The 20,242-nt window shown below is 41.1% G+C and overlaps 1 protein-coding gene across 5 annotated transcripts in view; it reads right to left on the bottom strand.

Moving 5' to 3' along the window:
• The window catches only part of FGF13 (fibroblast growth factor 13), a 569,406-nt gene that overhangs the window by 214,608 nt on the left and 334,556 nt on the right, over positions 1-20,242 (bottom strand). For 3 of the 5 annotated variants that reach the window (XM_027533130.1, XM_027533129.1, XM_027533128.1), the window contains exon 3: positions 4,287-4,454. The exons of the other annotated variants lie outside the window; for them this stretch is intronic. In XM_027533130.1, the coding sequence (XP_027388931.1) occupies positions 4,287-4,454 (168 nt within the window). The remainder of the gene's footprint in view (positions 1-4,286; positions 4,455-20,242) is intronic. 5 annotated transcript variants of the gene reach the window in all.

The following is a 20,242-nucleotide window of genomic DNA, read 5'->3' as shown; positions in this document are numbered from 1 at the left end:
CATCAGAGTTGAAGAAAAGGTGAGGATAAAAATAAAAACAATTCTCTTGACACTTTCCTAAATATTCTTCTACCTCCTTTCTCTCCTACCATTTAGGCAAGACTGATATTTATGGTGACATATTCTCTCTCTGGGATAAGGAAACCAAGGCATTATCAGAGTAACAGACATTGTACTTGTTACAAATATGCCCCCTTAACATTTGGCACATAATTTTGCTTTCTTTTGGTTGGTGAAAGCTGCCATACTTCATCACCGGTCTAGAGCACAGACTCTCTTCTCCTCCAACCAAAGTCACTATGCTTGGATGCCTCTCTGAATAAAAAGGTTACAGATGTCCTAAGGGGAGTGGAATATATATATATATTTATATAACTTAAAAAAAATTCACATGAAAACAGGACTGTAGGAAGGAGGCCAGACATTTGATTAAGATGGTGACAAATCATTGAACTTTGTGATATTTTCCTATGTTGCCTGAACTCCTTCAAATTTGCTATTGTAATCAGATTTTCAATCCCACAAGTATGTGCAGGTAATCTGTGATTTATTTCTCTCTGCAGATTTTCAACATTATCTACTTGTAAGCCTGTATACCTTGATGTGATTCTTCTGAACAATCTTCAAGCATCAGTAACAGACCAGTGACTCGAATTTAGGAAGCAACAACTATACTGGTAATAGATAGGCATTCAGAAGGTACTCTAAATCAGTGATTTTATTGGGGCAGACATGACAATGAAAGAAAAAATGAGGGAAAGAATAAAGCTGTAATGATTATACTTTCTTTTGCCAAAAGGCTCCTGGGACAGTAAAAAAAAGATTTTGGTAAACATCTCAGCTCTCCAAGTGGCTTTCTTATAACAAAGACCATAGCTGGTCCTGGGCCAAAATTAGACTCTCAAACACTTGTGTGTGCTTCTTCAGCCAAATTCCAGTATAAGATTACATCATAAGTGGTTTTTATGGAAATAATCACATCACTGAAAATCACAAGTATTTGGAAACAGACTAAAGCATTTATTTTGGAATCGGCTATTCAGAAATAGAAACCTGTTTCTGGCAAAGTGTAATCTGTCCTAAGGATATCCTGAAAAGCCAATGAGGTATTTCAGGCCTTCTGTGTATTATTTTACATGAATTCTGAAGGCCTTGGAAATAATGCAAAAATGTCTTTCAAAAGACAGACGGTGGTGAACAATTGCTATCTGTACCAAATCTCAGGTGATTATAAATTATGGAAATAACTTGGCCTTTACAAAAACATCACCAACCAAAAGAAACACCAAGACTTTGTCTATAATAATGCAAAAATAGTTGACAGATTTTATCAATTCAGTAAAGAAGCAGAAAACTAATTCCAGCTTTATCATAATATATATAAACCGCTTTGACCTAATTTAATCATTTGTAAGACTTTTCCAACTCTAATTTATATTCTACCACCACCACCATCCCCCACCACTACCCTGGCCAAATTTCAATGAATGTTTCATTCTTTACTTGAGGGCTCCACACACACACAGTCTCATTAGAAGAGGTCACATGAGCAGCTTGGCATTGCACAGATCAATCAGGCTAACCATGCTGCCCACTGCCTTCACCTGCAGTGGAAATGGTGGGCATCCACAGTCAAGGTCAATTAATGTTTCATGCTTTGGAAGAGAGGCCATGAAAGGACCTCTCTCTTCAAAATGCCTCACATGAGAATAAAATGTTTCAAGGTATGGACATAGTTGAGAATTGAGATTCTATCCATTTTTAATAAAGAGATCTCTTATTTATACTCATTATAATAAAATGTTATAGCAACTGGAAGAGAGAACTGAAGACAGGACCTTACAACACTTAAAAATCAGTCTTGCAAAAATCTTCCAGGTGGCCAGAATGACCACTGAACCATTCTAAACCCACAGTTACTTCACCTCCCAGCAATGATGAGTTTCTGGCCTTCGAGATCCTACATGAAGTAAGCATGTTAATTTCATAGCATTGTTTCCTTATTTATCCAAGGTCTCTTCCGTGGCATGTTTTCTTTCACCCCCATCTAAGGTCTTCGGGATCCTGTTAATTTGTACAGAAATCAAGTATATTCATTGCAATGTTTGGGATCACCATTAGCTTCGGAGTCCTTGTTTAAAGGCGATGAAGTAAAATTGTAAATAGTATCACAATGTCATCCCAGAAAACCTCTCATGTGTCTAATACTATTTATAAATAATTCTTACAAATCAAGAGGGAAGTATTAGCTTCACTATTCCAGAGGACCTGGCAGGACGGCAAGACTAAGGAAAATCTTCAATCTGAAAGAAGACAATGCCCATCATCAAAGCACACAAGAGAAAGGATGAAAGCCACATTTAACACAAGGACAGCCAAAATAAAAAGTATCCAAACCTTGTATAAGAGAGCTCAACTGATACCCATTCTGTAAAGAATTCTTCATATTTGAAAACATTCATAATAGTATTCATGATACATTCCAGATATTTTGAAAACTAATAGATCCTGTCTAAACTATATATAATAAGAGAATGGGTGGGTCTTAAATTTAGTTATTCAACTGTCTTTTTTTGAATCTGAGAATTGTTAAAACAATTTGAGGTAAGTTTCTAACCAAATTCTTGACTGAATTTAACCAACTGCTTCTTAAATGGCTTATTATACTTACTCAAACCAATCTTTGTGTTTCAGGATAATGTACAATTAGAAAAAAAAGTATAGTATCTGTTAATACAGACACACACATTTGTAAGAATATAATTATATAAGAAATAGTGTATTTCTATAATACAGGTACTGTTTTGTGCATGCAAATATATATACGGTACACAAACATTACTGGCTGAAATTTTTTGTTTCAGTGAAGCATAAAATCAAGTTAGTATCTTCTCTACAAAACCACCAAAATTTTGTCTTACTCGTAAAGGGCCACCATTTATATTTCCAGATGAATAACTGTTCACATCAGAACTCCTATGCAAAGTGGACAGCTTGCATACCAAAGTATGAAGTAGAAAACAAATACAAATGCTGTATTCTACAGGTCAAATAGAGTTAAGCATAGAAAATGTACACTCGTCATTTTCTGCCAAAGAACATTTGAAGCTCTGCGTGGAAGGGCAGAAAAGGGGAGACTTTGAGATATGAAAATCTGCTTCCAAAACTACAGATTGGAGTCAATTGGGAATAATTTCCTCAAACACCAAACTTTGAACAGACCTGTGCAACAGAAAGACAGTTGTACTGGAAACCCCATAATGTTGCCAAAAGGGCAACTTGAAATAGGAACAAGGGCATTTCTAGAAATTGTACCAGAAACAGTTATGCAAAAGTGTATACCGACTGCCAAAGGACTGGTTGAATTCTGTCACCTCTGACATCATTCATTGCCAAACTGCATGGATGGCATTTGATCTGGGAGGGAACTCAAGTTGTTATACAATAAGTACTTAATTAGCATACACAGTATACCTCTCCATTGTCATTTTGGAAATCAAAACATACACAGATGGCAAAACGTTTACCACATTTGTGATGTGAAAACTGATCCTATTTGATATATGCCAAAAAGTTGGGGAAAAAATGAATGCATACGCTTTCTGCAGAGACAAGGAACTTTTGAGATACATTTGTACTATGGATTGCAATGAATACCTTATTGACCTCAGTTCAAGTACCAGCGAGTAGAGTTTTCCAAACCTGTACTTGAGCTGCAAAGAAAAACAAACTACTCATCGTTTCCTTGAGGCATGCATTTCACTATGGCAAAGCGCACCAGGCGTGCATGACAGGGGAATCTGGGCCTGCTTCAGCCAACTGAGTAGACCATGAGCATTCTTCGAACACAAGGCAGGAGGCTTTATGGAGTGGAGAAGAGGGAGAAAATTTGGAACCATCGTCTGATGATTTCATTTTGGAAGGGCCATTCCTCAGCCGACTGCTGCTTCAGGAAGGCGAGGTGATGGGACCACACTCGGCCAGATGTTGGCTACGGGAGCAAGCAACTTTAGCAGCCAAAACGGGGCAGTGTCATGACACCAGCTGAACACGTGTCAGCTGCGAGAAGCAGGAAGATGCTGCGCGCTGGGCCAGAGCTGACTGTATTATACAGCGTCCCATCTGAGGCTGCATAAGACACTCACTGGCTAGCTTACGGGGCCTCGGAACGATGTCAGGAGCCGCACAACACACAGCACACCAGAGGGCAATGCACAGTCAGAAAGAAAGAGAAAGAAAGAAGAATGAGAGGAAACAAGCAAGACACGCGTCCGTCGTGCACAAACCTTCGGGCTCTGTGTGTTCTTTGTGGTGGACTTGCTTCAGCGGGCAGCAGAAGATTTCGTGACACTTAGCACGAAAGGGGGACTCTTTTTTCTTTAATTCCGCAGATTGGATGGAATCTTGCCGTAACATAATGTATTCCTGTGTGCCAGGGGGGGCGTCATCCAGAACTGTGGTCACCACATAACAAAATGAACTCAAGTTAGAGCTTCAGGAAAGCAGGGAAACGTCTTACATCAACTCTACTCCCGGGGGAGACTATAGAAACAACAGTCCCATGAAAAGTTTCCAAGAAAAGCATTGCATTGCTTGGGGGTTTTCTTTTGAGGGGCTTAGTTTGCTAATATGAATCGTTTACTCAGCTATACATACCTTGATAGCTAGTACTGAGTTGGCCAAAAAGTTCCATCGGATTTTTTTCCAGCCAAAGGTGAGAAAAACCCAGATGAACTTTGTGGCCATCACAATATACTGAGCATTTAAGGGTTAGATCGTCGGGATGAGCAATAAAACATGTTAATACCAATAACCATATTGTATCTAAATAAACACTGTGGAAAGCGACATGTTTCAACTTGAGGTACAATATAAATATTTACAGGCGAAAATGGCTAATTTCCACAAAATTTTCAGTGTATTCGTTTACATTTTCTTCCTGGGTCTGCTCCTGGTGAGGGCCTGGCTTTCATGCACTATGTACAGAGTTGGACAAAAGAATTCACTTTGTGTTTCCCAAAGAGAACTGGGGCCATGACAAGTAACCTTCACATATTCGAAATCCCCTAATAAAGTGAACATATTCCAGTCAAGAGCCTAATAATCAACACTGGATCAAAGACCTACCTTGAATTGTAGCACTGCAGGGCCTGATTCACTTTTGGCCTCAGATATGAGGCCCCTCTCAGATTTCTAGGCCCTTTGTGCATTTTCCTAAGGAATACAGTGAATTTCTAGTGTTTGTTCCCTGCTAAAACAAGGTGTCTGCTTTCACCTGGTCCACTGCAACATTGTTTTTCCTGATAACTACCCACCAAAGAGTGTGCAAATTTGATCTGGGTCTGCAGAAACAGGGCATTGACCTCAGAATGGATTTTTTTTCACACCTTTCCAGTGAGGTCATCCCATTTTACCAGGAGTGAGTCAGTACCCCTAAAGTTATGATTAACAATGGACTGACTCATCCTACTCCCTCAAATGCATAACTCTTAACATGCCTTGAGAAACACTGGGTACCAGCTGCAAACTTCCTATGGGGAGAACAATTCTATGATGCTTGTAAAATATCACCAGCTTATGGCTGAGAGTGGATGGGATCTCATGCTTCCACATTTGGCACAACATTCTCAGCTCACTGGCTAGGATCTTAACAGACTTTTAAGAACTTTCTTTCACATTGGAATGAAGATGGCATGAAAACCAGCATAACCTGGAAATTAGTATTATGAGTTGAGAACAAGTTCTTGATAGACTGGCTGTGTGTGGAGTTGTTGTCTTCCTTTATAAGTAATTAAATTATGCAAGAAGGTGATGAATATTTTAGTCACTTCTCTTTCTATTTTCCTCTAGTGCTCAGCAGTAGTAATCAAAAATATTACATAGACAGACCACCACAGCCTTTTCTGAAAGAGAGTTCCCTTCATCTACTAGGAATGTGACTGCAACTTCTTAGAATCTGGTTGCTGAATGCACATCTTTGGTAGCAACAGCTGCTATTCAGACCATTGGCAACCATTTCCTGCCATGAGCAGATAGTTATGATAATATATACATGTATCAAATTCTAGCATCACAGATGAAGGTAAGTTCTAGTTTGACCATACAAAATATTTAAGGAAAACCTCCGAAACTTAGAACTCAAAAACAAAACAAAACAAAACAAAACAAAACCCCATGATTATACAGAAGCTGAGAAATCCCATTTTCATGCATTGTATATAAGAAACACATTTTAAGATCAGAAGAGAATTGGAGGATTAAAAAGAAAAGAACAACTTTTGGATAATACATAGAGAGCTTATTGTTCAGAAGTACATGATAAACACCAGTAAATTGTTTTCCATTTTCATTTTTCGATACCAAAAATGACATCACAAATGGGCATCTCTGGAGATTAATGGCACAAAAGCCTTTGGCTGACTCTCTAGCCATCAGCTTTAACCAGCTGGTCATTAATTCCCACAAAAAGCCTTGTACTTCCATCATTATTGTTTAATTAGATACAACTAGTATCTGTAACATACAACAAAATTCTAGTGAAAGAGCCCCACTGACTGATATAAGAACCAGACCCCAAATTCATCATCATGGGGAAAGCAGGAAAGTCACAAAAGTGCAACATAATTGCTTTGCACAAAATTCTCTCTCTCCTATTCTTTCCTCAAATTGAATTTAGCAAGTGAAAAAGATGCCAAGATGAGAGCATTTAAGGAGCCATCTGAGTAATGACCGCAGGCAAAGAACATTTCCTTGGAAATTGTGAACATCTGGGAGTTAATGGCTTAGCTTTGCATCCAGGCTGTCTCTACTCAAATGCCCCAAACATAAATCAATTCAGGAAAAACAGAAAAAAATATTAAATCTATTTGCATACCTTGGTGTCATTTTGACACAAGACCTAAAAATATTTTTGACTTTTTAACCAGAAGTAGCAATCTACAGGAAACACCTCATTTCAGTCTATAAAATCTTTGAATGTAAATTCATTTTGATGAAAGATTAAAACTGTTGTATTAATTTATTCCTAGGGCTCCTTCAGGTAGAACAGTGACTGTATGTGCAATTAACAGCAGGAGTGACAGGGAACTTCCCATAAGATCCCAGCACTAAGGCAGGTGAGTACCTCAATTCTACTACCTTAAAAAAAGGATGAGGAGACAATGTGTCCAAAGGGCACAAACTCTAGAAAAGGGAGAGGAGACTTGCAAATAAGTCAGCTCATCGAAACAGGAAAAAAGAATGGAATCTACGTTCCCCTGGCTTAATCCTAGGATTTCTGCTCTTCCCCCACTTCTAGTGCATTCCTTCTTGCACACCATTCCAGCCTCTGAAAACCAATCTTGCCTTTATTCATTGAAACTATTTGTCCACATTTATGCAGTGACTCCTGCTCTTCTTCTCAGTAATGTTTATCCAATCTTGAAGTTTGCATGAAACACTCCAGTGATTAGGCAGACAATAGATTTACACTAAACCTCTTCCAGTTTCAGAGCTTCAATTTGACTCTTTCAGACAGGTAAGATGGTAAAAGTAGCTCATGGTTGATTTCTGAACTGCAGGACCCAGGTATTGAGAAAGGCCACGAGCCCCATGACAGTAGCAGCCAAGGAGTAGGCCTCTGCCGGGAAATGACACCCACATAGCCAGTGCCCTTGACCTTGATCACATAGGCCACCTACTCAGAATTCCAAAGTCCCACAAGAGTGGTAGAGAGTTGGATGAGAGAAGTGCACACATGCAAATTCACACACCCACAGACATGCAGACACTGACAGGTGGCATACTCAGACACAGGGTGACAATAAGTGACTCTACTGGTGGCAGGATAGTTAAGAGCACAATTTATGGAAGACCTTGTTCCCATTATACAAGGTGTTTATTGACTAACCATTAGGTGGGCAAGCCTACATCCAGGGTTGGTTTCCGAGTAACAGTCCTGGATTGGCAGTAAACCACCCTCATTCTCCTCTAGGCTTCTCAGCAATTCTCAGGGTCAAGGCCATGGTCATGAGTGGGGACAGTCATAGGAAGGGAAGAGAGTTTATATCTAAAGCCAGTGACCTGGTCTATGGTTACCCATGTTCACAGAAATAGTGTTCCCATTTCAAACCGGACATAATGCATCGATCTGTAGCAAACCATCTGTGATAAAATGAAAACGTTTGTCATGGTTGTTCAGTGGCTCTGTCATGTCTGACTCTTTGCAACCCCATGGACTGCAACATGCCAGGCCTCCCTGTCCCTCAACATCTCCTAAAGTTTGTCCAAGTTCATGTTCATTGCATCAGTGATGCCATCCATCCATCTCATCCTCTGACACCCTCTTCTCCTTCTGCCCTCAATTGTTCCCAGCAGCAGGGACTTTTCCAATGAGTTGACTATTCACATCAGATGACCAAGATACTGGAGCTTCAGCTTCAGCAAAACTAATTCCAATGTAATATATGTCTTAAATGCATTTTTAATTAAAGAAGTTAACAATCACTTATTCTTTCTATGTTTAGAAACTCAATTTCTAATTTTACCCTGTACTTTAATCAATAAATATAATATTGGCTAGATAAAATACCTACCCAAATATTTAGTAGTATCACAAACACTACACTCTTCCAAGTCATTGCAAACAGAATTTCTTTAGAGATAACTTAATGCAACCCCTTTGTCTTAAAACATAAGGAAAATAAAGCTCAGGAAGGGGAATTGACAAGCCACAAAGCTATTGGAAAAGCCCAGCCTAGAAGCCAGGATTTTAGGGTGTTTACCAGAAAGTCTTAAGTAGTTTCTGGTTGCTTTTCTTTGTACAAACTGATATATTTAAACAGGATCTTTTGTATACCTTAGCTTCAAATATTATCTCTGTCTCCAACGAGGTTTATTGTCTTTATTTAAAGACAGAAAAGCAACCAGAAACAACCTGGGAAACTACTCAGACAATGCCACAAAGGCATCTGGCCCCTGGCCAGGCCACTGTGACTTGTAAGGTGTGCTGATTTCAAGCTGGAAGCAGTTAATAAGCCCTCAGTTATTTGATGACACTGTTTTTTGCCTTTCAGTGAACTCTTTGGAAAGACGACTCAACATACTTAATGAATGATACATGATTTGAAATCAAAGAAAATCTGAGATCACCAGGGCAACAGCAATGAACACAGCCATGGGACTACCAGTCAAAGTTATTGGACATATATTAGTGACTCCAAAAAGCAAATGCTTGAAAGCATCTGTGAAAGTAAAAATAAGGGAAAATACACAGATTATCAAATGTCCTCGAATAATGAAAAAGTCAGTAGGAAACAGAGTAATTAGAGTGATTACTCTTCCTTGTCACTGAGCACCTGTCAAGCAGAAAAGTAAATTCAGCCACAAATGAATTAACTCAAGTCCTCCATTTTGCTTTCTAACTCACTATCTATTGGATGCGTGTGTGCCTGCTAGGTCACTTCAGTCGTGTCCCACGCTGTGTGACCCTATGGACCGTAGCCTGCCAGGCTCCTCTGTCCATGGGATTCTCCAGGCAAGAATACCGGAGTGGCTTGCCATTCCCTTCTCCAGGGGGTCTTCCTGACCCAGGGTTCAAACCCGAGTCTCTTAGGTCTCCTGCACTGGCAGGCAGGTTCTTTACCACTAGCACCACCTGGGAAGCTCCATCTATTGAATACTTACATAAGCTTTACTGCCACACTGGATACTATCAATGGCAAGTTTAAATGTCAATGAATTCTCTGTCTCCATCTGTGCTCAAGCACAGTCATGTCCGACTCTTTGTGTTCCTTTGGACTGTGGCCCACCAAGCTCTTCTGTTCATGGAATTTTCCAGGCAAGAACACTGGAGTGGGTTGTGATTTCCTCCTTCAGGAGATCTTCCCAACCAAGGGATTGAACCTGCATCTCCTGTGTCTCCTGCAGTGCAGGTGGATTCTTTGCCTGCTAAGCCATTGGGGAAGTCAATGAGTTATTCAGATAATTCACTGAATTGCATTAATCAATACTAATGGTCATTTGGTTTGGCCAAAATAGAAACAACTGAAAATATTTCTAGACATTTCAGTTACCTTCCCCTTTGCAATCTTCCCCAACTTCATGCAGCCTCCTAAGCACTATCCAGTTTTCTTTCAATTTTGTTTCTTCAGGCTGTTTTGCTACTTTCATGGAAGGAAAAAATTCAAAGTCACTATCATGGTGGCCACCCACCTCCAAAATTCTATCACATGTCCATCTTCTTCCACACACTAGATTTACATAGTGTCTAAAATATGCCTGAAGACCTTGTATTGTACCTGCTGTTCAATATGACACCCCCATTGGCTCTACTCAAATGCCACCTCTTCTGAGATTTCTTTTTAGCCATGTTAAATAGGTTTGCACTCAATCTGTAATTATGTAGGTGTTTATGTACATGCCTCTCCTCTGATTCTTCCCACATGAATATAGGATATCTGATGCAGAAACACTATTTGTCTTATTTGTCATTCTATAGGTGGAGTCAGTTGTAAAACACACTCAAAGAATTCTTATGAATCAAATGAAAGATGCCCACCTTCACCCAGCCTTATTTCAAAGCAAAGGTAAATAGCTCATTCTAACTCTTCATGAGTTGGTTAGATAGCATCTCTGACTCAATGGATGTGAATTTGAGCAAACTTCAAGAGATAGTGGAGGACAGAGTAGCCTGGCATGCTACAGTCCATCGGGTCACAAAGAGTCAAATATGATTCAGTGACTGAACAACAACAACAACAACAACAACTCTTCATGTCCATATAACACTTTAAGAAATTTATCCTGTCATTTGTTGAGATAGCTTTCTAGACATCATCATAAGCTTTTAGTGAAAAGTGAGATTGATAATTATTTTCTTAGATGTGTCTTTCCTCCACAACTTGAATGGGAGCTCCTAGAAGACCAGAACCATGTCTCTTTTGGTATCATCTTTGCTTTACTAATGGCCCACCTACAGTGCTTTGCGCATGGTAACTTTGCACGCACAAAGTGAGTCCCTTCTAGGGAGAGTCCTGCCTACCTTGAAGGTGTGTACTAAGAAGAAAGGACCAGAAATGGAAAGAGTTCAGCACATTGCATGGTACCTGGCAGGCACCAGAGTGGCTGCAGTGGAAGAAAGACCATATATGACAGAGATGGAGCCCGTTGAGTACTGTACCAGGATCCCCACCCTTGAGAAACAGCTAAATTCCTGGGTGACCTTTGGAATGGCACATCACATCTCTGAGTCTCAGTTTTCTCATTTCAAAAGTAAGTGACATGGGGACTTCCCTGGTAGTCCAGTGGTTGGGGTTCCAAATTTCCACTTCAGGGGATGTGGGTTTGATCCGTGCAAGATCCCACATGCCAAAGAGTGTGAAAAAATATTAAAAAAAATAAAACAATAATAAGTGATGTGGACCAGGCCAGGCTTTCTCAACATTAGCACTTTGACATCTGGGGCTGGATAATTCCTTGTTCTAAGAGGCTGTTCTATGCGCTGCAAGATGCATAATAGCATCCCTGACCTCTACCTCAGAGATGCTTAGCATCTAGCAAGGACTCAGATGTTCTATTCAGGGGAGTTTGGTTCAGACCAAATAGTGAGAAAGATGCGCTAGTGAGCACATCAGTCATTCAGGTAAAGAAAGCCCTCAACAAGATGGAAACCACTATAGCTGCACACCAGTGAAGTCCTTACTCGGCTCATGGCAAAGGCCTTCTCTAGTGAGGGATGCCACTGGGCAGCATCGATGGCATTGCACAACGTTAGGGGAGTATGTCCAGGCACGTGCTGAGAATGCATAATAGATGGGGCACAGCGTACCAAAGACCCACCTCAAATGGAGACAAGAAGCAAGAAGAGAAGGTGGGCAACTCTCTGAGGCCTTATCTAAGGTAGCTTTCCTGAAGGTCGGCCTTCTCATCATCAAAGGACCCACATCACCAGGAAATATGGGTTTTCAAGGTGGTGCAGTGTAAAAGAATCAGCCTGAAATGCAGGAGACCTGGGTTTGATCCCTGGGTCGGGAAGATTCCCCTGGAGAAGGGAACGGCTACCCATTCCAGTATTCTTGCCTGGAAAATATCATGGGCAGAGGAGCCTAGTGGGCTAAAGTTCACAGGATTGCAAAGAGTCAGATGTGACTGAGCACATGCACATGTGCACACAACATCAGGGAATATGCAGCCCGTCCCTCAAGACAGAAATGAGTCCTTCATGCAGAAAAGTGGCAGCTCCCTCTAGCAGAACAGATTGTGTGCAGAGGTTCTGTGCACAGTTGAAATGGCATGGATTTTGTCCCCACCACCATTTAAAGCATGTGAGAAAGAAATGCCTAGACATACACTCGACCTGACCTGAGAACACTGGGTGCTGTAAATTCACCTCAATATACTGTCTGCAGGGCTGGCACCTGCCCATTACTTCCAAGTTTTCTAGCCTGATGTCATCGCATTCTTCTCCCCCATGCACCTGTTCAAGTCCAAGTCAAACTGAAGTATCCATCCTAGTCTCCTGGAAGGTTTGTTAAGACACAGGTTGCTAGGTACCTTCGCCTAGAGTTTGTGATGGAGTTGGTCTGGGGTGGGCATGAACAAGTTCCCAAGTGCTGCTGATGCTGCTCAAGGATCACATAGGGGCAGGGGGATGACTGCCTAGGTGTGTGTTTTACCTGTTCCAGCTACCTCTGCTGTCTGCATCCTCCTCCACGTGGTACAAACATAGTCTACACCATTGGTTCTCAGCTAGGGTTGAGCACTAGTATGATGTGTGGAACTTCTAAAAACTGAAGTTCTCGTGGTACCACCCCAGATCAATTACACTGGACTCTCCAGCCTGTGGCTGGAGTGCTGGTGGGTTTCCAAACTCGCTGGTGATTCAACTGCATAACTGGAGTTAAGAATGACTGTTGTAAGCCTTTTCTTGCTTTCTCCAGTGAAAATTCCTCTCTCTCCTTTGGAGCGGGGGCAGCTCTGGCCTCTGATTATCTTGCTACAGTTCACCCTTGAACAAGGCACAGGGTTAGGGGTTGTCAAGCTTCCTTACAGTTGACAATCCACATATAACTTATACTGGTCCCTCCCTATCTGCAGTTCCTACATTGGCAAGGTTCCACATCTGCAGATTCATTCAACCGCGGCTCATGCAGTCCTGTAGTAGGAACTACTGAAAAAACTCTTGCGTGTAAGTGGACCCTGGTAGTTCAAACCCACGTTGTTCAAGAATCAACCGTATTTCCATTTCTTTGCACACCTCAGGCCAGAGTGGCCATGTCCTCTTGGGCACTGGTACTGTTCACTGTGTAAAACTCTACAGCAGCTCCTATCTCCCCACAGTCAGTCTATTGTACTCTGAACAGCCATGGTGGTTGGTGCATAATTCTACCACAGCATCAACCCACAGTACCCTAGGTTCTTGTCTTTCAAGATGACAATCTCCTCACTAGCCAGTTTTGTTGAAGGGAATCAAAGCAAGCTCTCTGCTTATTAGAACCCCTCAAGGTCAATGTCTTGGGCTGGTGATAGCAGGTGTCTTGGCCCTGAAGCCAGTTGGTGATGCTGCATGTCACAACTCTGGATTCATGCTGATCAGCTCTGCACATAGACTCCTCACCCTCAGGGTCTGCACAGAGTCACTGCAAACTTTCCATGTGATGCAATTTGAACCACAGTGCAGCGCCAGCTCATGGTCAGGAAATAAAATGGTACCAAGGATTCATCGGGAACCTTGTTGGTGACTGGTCCAGTAAATACACTAGTCCTTCTTTTATGACATCACAAAAGGGGGGTTGGAATACATTTTCCATAAATTGCATCCTTGAGCCCTGTAATTTAGGGGCTCTCCACCCTAGCTACAAAATCAGAACTGCTTCAGGGATCTTTTATAACACACCCATGCCTGGGCCCGACCTCCAGAAAGTCTCTTTAATTGGTCCTGGAGAAGGGTATGGACCTTGGCAGTAAAGCTCCCCAGGTAGTTCTCAGGTGCAGTTAGGATGGTGAACCAATGTGCCTAACCAAAGGAGCAAGAGAAAAATTGAAGCTGCAAATGTGAGCACAATTAACTGCAAAGATGTCTTCCTGAACAAAAAAGGAAGCGCTCTAGAAGATACTGGGAATTTCGAGTTCTAAGCCCCTTAATGATTGGACTAATAAATGTAGAACACAATAAATTCCAATAAATATGGAATACAAATGGCTCACTCAAGGAGAAAGCCTTAGGGAATGAAGAAGAATGTACTGGCAAAGGCTTCATAATCCACTGGTACTGGTTCAAATTCCAGTTCAAACCCCCAACTCTCAGTTTTCCCCTTTACCAGTATCTCCCCCTTGGCAACTGCAAGTCTGTTTGGGATTCAGTTCAGTTCAGTCGCTCAGTTGTGTCCAACTCTTAGTGACCCCATGGACTGCAGAACACCAGGCTTCTCTGTCCATCACCAACTCCCGGAGCTTGCTCAAACTCATGTCCTTCGATTTGGTCATGCCATCCAACCATTCATCCTCTGTCGTTCCCTTCTCCTCCTGCCTTCAATCTTTCCCAGCATCAAGGTCTTTTCCAGTTAGTCAGCAGGTATAAACTGGGATTAGCAGGTGTGAACTATTATATTGGGGTGGCCAAAAAGCTCAGTCGGGTTTTTTGTACCCTCCCAAATGAAGGTTTTGGCTAATCCAATATATAGGATGGAGAAACAAGGTTCTACTGTATAGCACAGGGAACTATATCCAATATCCTGGAATAAACCATAATGGAAAATAATGTGAAAAAGAATATATATATTCGGATATATATATATATATCTGAATTACTTTGCTGAACAGCAGAAATTAACACATTGTAAATCAACTAGACTTCAATTTAAAAAAAATTAAATTCCAGTTCTGAGACCAGAAGTGGTCTCAACAGTGTGTTCAGCAAGTTCTGTCTCCTCTGAATCCAACAAACAGGTTGATCACTATTTGGAAGAGAGGACCCTGGACCAGCATCATGGGTAATACCTGTAAGCTTGTTAGACATGTAGTCCCTCATCCCTGCCAAGTCTAGTCCAATAGAGTCAGAATCTGTGTTTTCATAAGATTCTAAGGTGACTTCAATGCATACTAAAGACTGAGATGCACCTAGAACAGGGGCTGGCAGATAGTCCTGGAGTCTGCCCTCAGGATTAGTTCACTCCCTTGTCCCTTGAGTCCAAACAACTATTTAGGCGGCAATTTTATGTATATTCCTGGAAACCCAACCACAGGATAGAGGAAAAAGCAGAGGACTTGAGAGACCTCTGCCTCCTACTGCATAACCAAGCGTCAATTTCCTACCTTTTATACATGACCCAGAGATCAAATTGCCAACATCCCCTGGATCATGGAAAAAGCAAGAGAGTTCCAGAAAAACATCTGTTTCTGCTTTATTGACTATGCCAAAGCCTTTGACTGTGTGGATCACAATAAACTGTGGGAAATTCTGAAAGAGATGGGAATACCAGACCACCTGATCTGCCTCTTGAGAAATTTGTATGCAGGTCAGGAAGCAACAGATAGAACTGGACATGGAACAACAGACTGGTTCCAAATAGGAAAAGGAGTTCGTCAAGGCTGTATATTGTCACCCTGCTTATTTAACTTATATGCAGAGTACATCATGAGAAACGCTGGACTGGAAGAAACACAAGCTGGAATCAAGATTGCCGGGAGAAATCTCAATAACCTCAGATATGCAGATGACACCACCCTTATGGCAGAAAGTGAAGAGGAACTAAAAAGCCTCTTGATGAAGGTGAAAGTGGAGAGTGAAAAAGTTGGCTTAAAGCTCAACATTCAGAAAACGAAGATCATGGCATCTGGTCCCATCACTTCATGGGAAATAGATGGGGAAACAGTGGAAACAGTGTCAGACTTTATTTTTCTGGGCTCCAGAATCACTTCAGATGATGACTGTAGCCATGAAATTAAAAGACGCTTACTCCTTGGAAGGAAAGTTATGACCAACCTAGATAGCATATTAAAAAGCAGAGACATTACTTTGCCAACAAAGGTCCGTCTAGTCAAGGCTATGGTTTTTCCTGTGGTCATGTATGGATGTGAGAGTTGGACTGTGAAGAAGGCTGAGCACCCAAGAATTGATGCTTTTGAACTGTGGTGTTGGAGAAGACTCTTGAGAGTCCCTTGGACTGCAAGGAGATCCAACCAGTGCATTCTGAAGGAGATCAGCCCTGGGATTTCTTTAGAAGGAATGATGTTAAAGCTGAAACTCCAGTACTTTGGCCACCTCATGCGAAGAGTTGACTCATTGGAAAAGACCCTGATGCTGGGAGGGATTGGGGGCAAGAGGAGAAGGGGACAACAGAGGATGAGATGGCTGGATGGCATCACTGACTCGATGGACGTGAGTCTGAGTGAACTCCGGGAGTTGGTGATGGACAGGGAGGCCTGGCGTGCTGTGATTCATGGGGTCGCAAAGAGTTGGACACGACTGAGCTACTGATCTGATCTGATACATGACCCAACTAAATCAACATAGAACTCCTAACAAGGTTGTTTTAAAAAGTAAAAGAGATGCTTAGGTGAAACTGTCCAGCACAATGCCTCGCCCTTGATATGTACTCCATATGTATTAAGTACTCCCTGAACATTAACTGAGGCTGAATCCAATTTAACGTGAAGCTGTCTTTCCCAAGGGGGGGGGGGGAAACAGCCATCTATTTTCTAGCTTGACAGACAAAGCTTTCACATGACCCTCATGTTAATTTTATAACCAAAGTAGGGAGAATGACTCGTAGGAAAAAAAGATGTTATACTGCTCACAGAGTAAGAAAATGAATGACAAATGGTTATCTCTTCCAGATTGCCAACTGGAATTTCTTGAAAATGTTTCATTATGACTGGGTTCATGGAAAAATTTTATTTGCTTTCACTTACTTTGTTTTCTGACACAGCACGCTTCTGGTCATGATGTCCTAGGGACTGAAACAACTAGGCAGTCTTTAAAGATTACTTATAGATTGATTCTAGGTGTGGCTTTTCCACCAAATTTTGCCTCTTCCTCCATGAATAATGATGGAGATCACTGGCACCATTTAATAAGGAGTCTTTCTTTTCAGAGACAGTAAACTAAGGGGACTGCCACAGCATGCTGGCCCAGCCAGCTCTGCCCCGTGTGTGTGAGTGTGTGTCTATGTATGTGTCTGAGGCTAGAGACATGCCTTTATTTTTAATAACTATTAGTACAAGAGCTCCGGCTAGGCTCACAAAATGATGTCATAGTTACTCACGGAAACTTTGTCTCCTGATATTTTCTCAGACTTTGCTCTTAAGACCTTTCTTTGGTAACATCATAGGCTACATTGCTAAAGAAAGCCTATTTTTTCCCTAGCAGTTTTTTCTATTTTTAGAGCATTAAATCTCAGAGGAATGAGGTTTCCTCACCTACATACTAGAAAGTGCACTCTCAAGCATTACACCCATCTTACTAGCAACTGTGTTCATGGTGACCATACTTCTTCATATAGCATGCTAGAAGATCCCTGAACTATGCATGATTGCTATTTCCTTCATACTTTTCTCTCCTGTTTTGAAAGCTAAGCTCTGATTCAAATCTCATGGTTGCCCCATGTCTTCTGAGATGTCTCAAGAGCCCCACCTCACAGGCTATGCTAACAGCCAGAAATCCCTCAGCCCTGGTGATAGTGACTGGAAAATTATACTGTAAAAATTATATGATCAAGTGCTGTCAACCTCACCTCTACCTCTCCATATCCCCCCAAAAGGTAAGCAGCAAACAGATTTTACTTAACTAGTTATAAAATATCAGGTTCTCCAAGAAGTTCATTTGCATTTTCCATAACAGCATAAGAAAACCTGAATGATCTTTTTGGCCAACCCATTACAATCCTTTCAAGCAATCAGAGTTCTCTTACTTCCTCTTCCTGCCACTGTTCTATGGGCCATATGTGCTTCTGTCACTTACTGATGTCTCCTTCCAACCCCAGCAACACTGAAGAAAATTCACTCAAGTACATTAGCAGCTCATCTTGACTGACCCTTGGGCAGGAACCATGAAGCAAAAATCAACGTATGGGCTGATCTATAAAAAGCATTTCTCAAAAACTATAAACTAGGCTTATGTTATTATGGCTTTGTGCTCCCTGGCATTCTGTGAAGTGTGGCTGTATCGTTGATTGAGAAGTACTAAAGGGGGAAAGAAGGCCGCTGAAAAGACATCAGAAAAGGTTCTTTCAATTAATCAAGACGTGAGCCATCTCAAGTCTTGTCTCATTTAAACTATGCACTGGTTAAATCCTTCCATTTCAAGTTAGTCACAAGCTGCACTCAAGCTCATCAAAACACAGTTCAAAAAATGATACAAATGAACTTATTTACAAAACAGAACAGACTCACAGAATTACAGGACAAATTTATGGTTACTAGAGAAGAGTGAGGAGGGGGATAGACTGGGAATTTAGGATTGATATGTACAAGCTGGTATATTTAAAATTGATAATCATCAAGGACCTACTGTATAGCAGAAGGAACTCTGCTCAATACTTTGTAATAACCTAAAAGAAATTTTAAAAGAATAGATATATGTATATGTGTATACATACACACACACATATATATATATGAATCAGGCTTCCCTGGTGGATCAGACAGTAAAGAATCTGCCTGCAACACGGGAGACTCCAGTTCGATCCTTGTGTTGGGAAGATGCCCTGGAGAAGAGAATGGCTATCCACTCCAGTATTTTTACCTGGAAAATTCCACGGGCAGAGGAGCCCAGCGGGTACAGTCCATGGGTCGCAAAGAGTCAGATGACTGAGTGACTAACACACAGCAACAACACAACTGAATCACTGTGCTGTACACCTAAAGCTAACACAACACTGTTAATCAACAAAATTCCATTATAAATTTTTCTAATGACAGCTCAATTTGGCTGCAATATCAAATTCATCAAGTTACAAGCTCAAATGGTTTTTTAAAACCTCCAGGAAATGTAGTCTTCACCTATATCCTGTGGAAGAATTCCTTGCCCTTACATAATTAAAAAAGGGACATTTTTTAGCCAATGGAAAGCTTCAGAACAAAATTCCCAAATCCAGTGGCAGAAATCCAGAAGAGAATTCTCAAACAGAAATATTTCAGTAACATGAGTGCTTTTCTCTGCACTCAGGTCCGCCATAGTTTCTAACTCCCCATTAAACAAACCGAGCTGTTGTTTCTTCTCAGGAGGGCTGTCCCTGTGTGGATGACAGAAGGAAGAATATAGTGTGCCAGGTTAGAACCCACTCTAAATTTGTTTATGAAAAATTGCAAAGCAAATGGTATTTGAGTTTGTTTACTCTTGGCAGCATTTCTGTTTAAGAAAGAGGCATTATGACTGTTTGAAAAGCTTCGAGCCATCAAATGTCCTTAAAATAGCATTTAATGATTTAGGTGTAAATGAATCATAAACACTTAAACTTCCCCCTCATTCCCTACAAACCCAGCTGGTTAAGTGAGGTTTTAGCCAAAGAGCACTCTTTAATCCTATTTTTCTCTTAATCCTATTAAAGGTAAGGTCTTCTGAGGTGGGCTTAAGGCTAGATTTAGTGCTCCCATTTAAGACACTGGGAATACTCACTTTTTTTTTCCAATTCTTACAAAATTTCAAACTTGCACTTTTCTTTCTTTTGTTATTGAAGTATAGTCAATTTATAATGTTGTGTTACTTTCTGCTGGACAACAAAGAGTCATTCTTTTGATATTCTTTTGCATTATGGTTTATCACCGGATGTTGAATATAGCTGCCTGTGCTATACAGTAGAACCTTCTTGTTTGCCCATTCGATACTCACATTATATTTTTAAAAGGAGTAAAGTGGAGTGTCTTGTGTGTATAAATGCACTTTTATATATTTTCAACATCTGTAACAACCTCATAAGGCAGGTGACATTACCGTCCCCAATTGGCACAGAGGAACCTAAATGAATGTCAGAGAGATAACAGAGAGGAACCCAGAAGCAAGATGAAAGCTGGGATTCAAACCCAGGACTTCATGTCTCCAGGGCCTATACTTTTACTCACTGTATCGTACTGTATACTCAATTATATATCTGTGGTAGGCAGAATGATGGCCCCTGAAAGATGCCCACATCCTAGTCCCTGGAACCTGGGCATATGTTACTTGAAGATTGCAGATGTAAGGTTGCTCATAAACTGTCATTTAGAAGGATTACCCAGGTGGGTCCAGTGTAATTTCTATGTACTCTTGAAATCAAAAGGGAGATGA

The sequence above is a fragment of the Bos indicus x Bos taurus genome, chromosome X (assembly GCF_003369695.1).
Source record: "Bos indicus x Bos taurus breed Angus x Brahman F1 hybrid chromosome X, Bos_hybrid_MaternalHap_v2.0, whole genome shotgun sequence".
Taxonomy (NCBI): Eukaryota; Metazoa; Chordata; class Mammalia; order Artiodactyla; family Bovidae; genus Bos; species Bos indicus x Bos taurus.
Note: the sequence above shows the minus strand (reverse complement) of the source record. Positions and strands in the feature narration are given on the sequence as shown.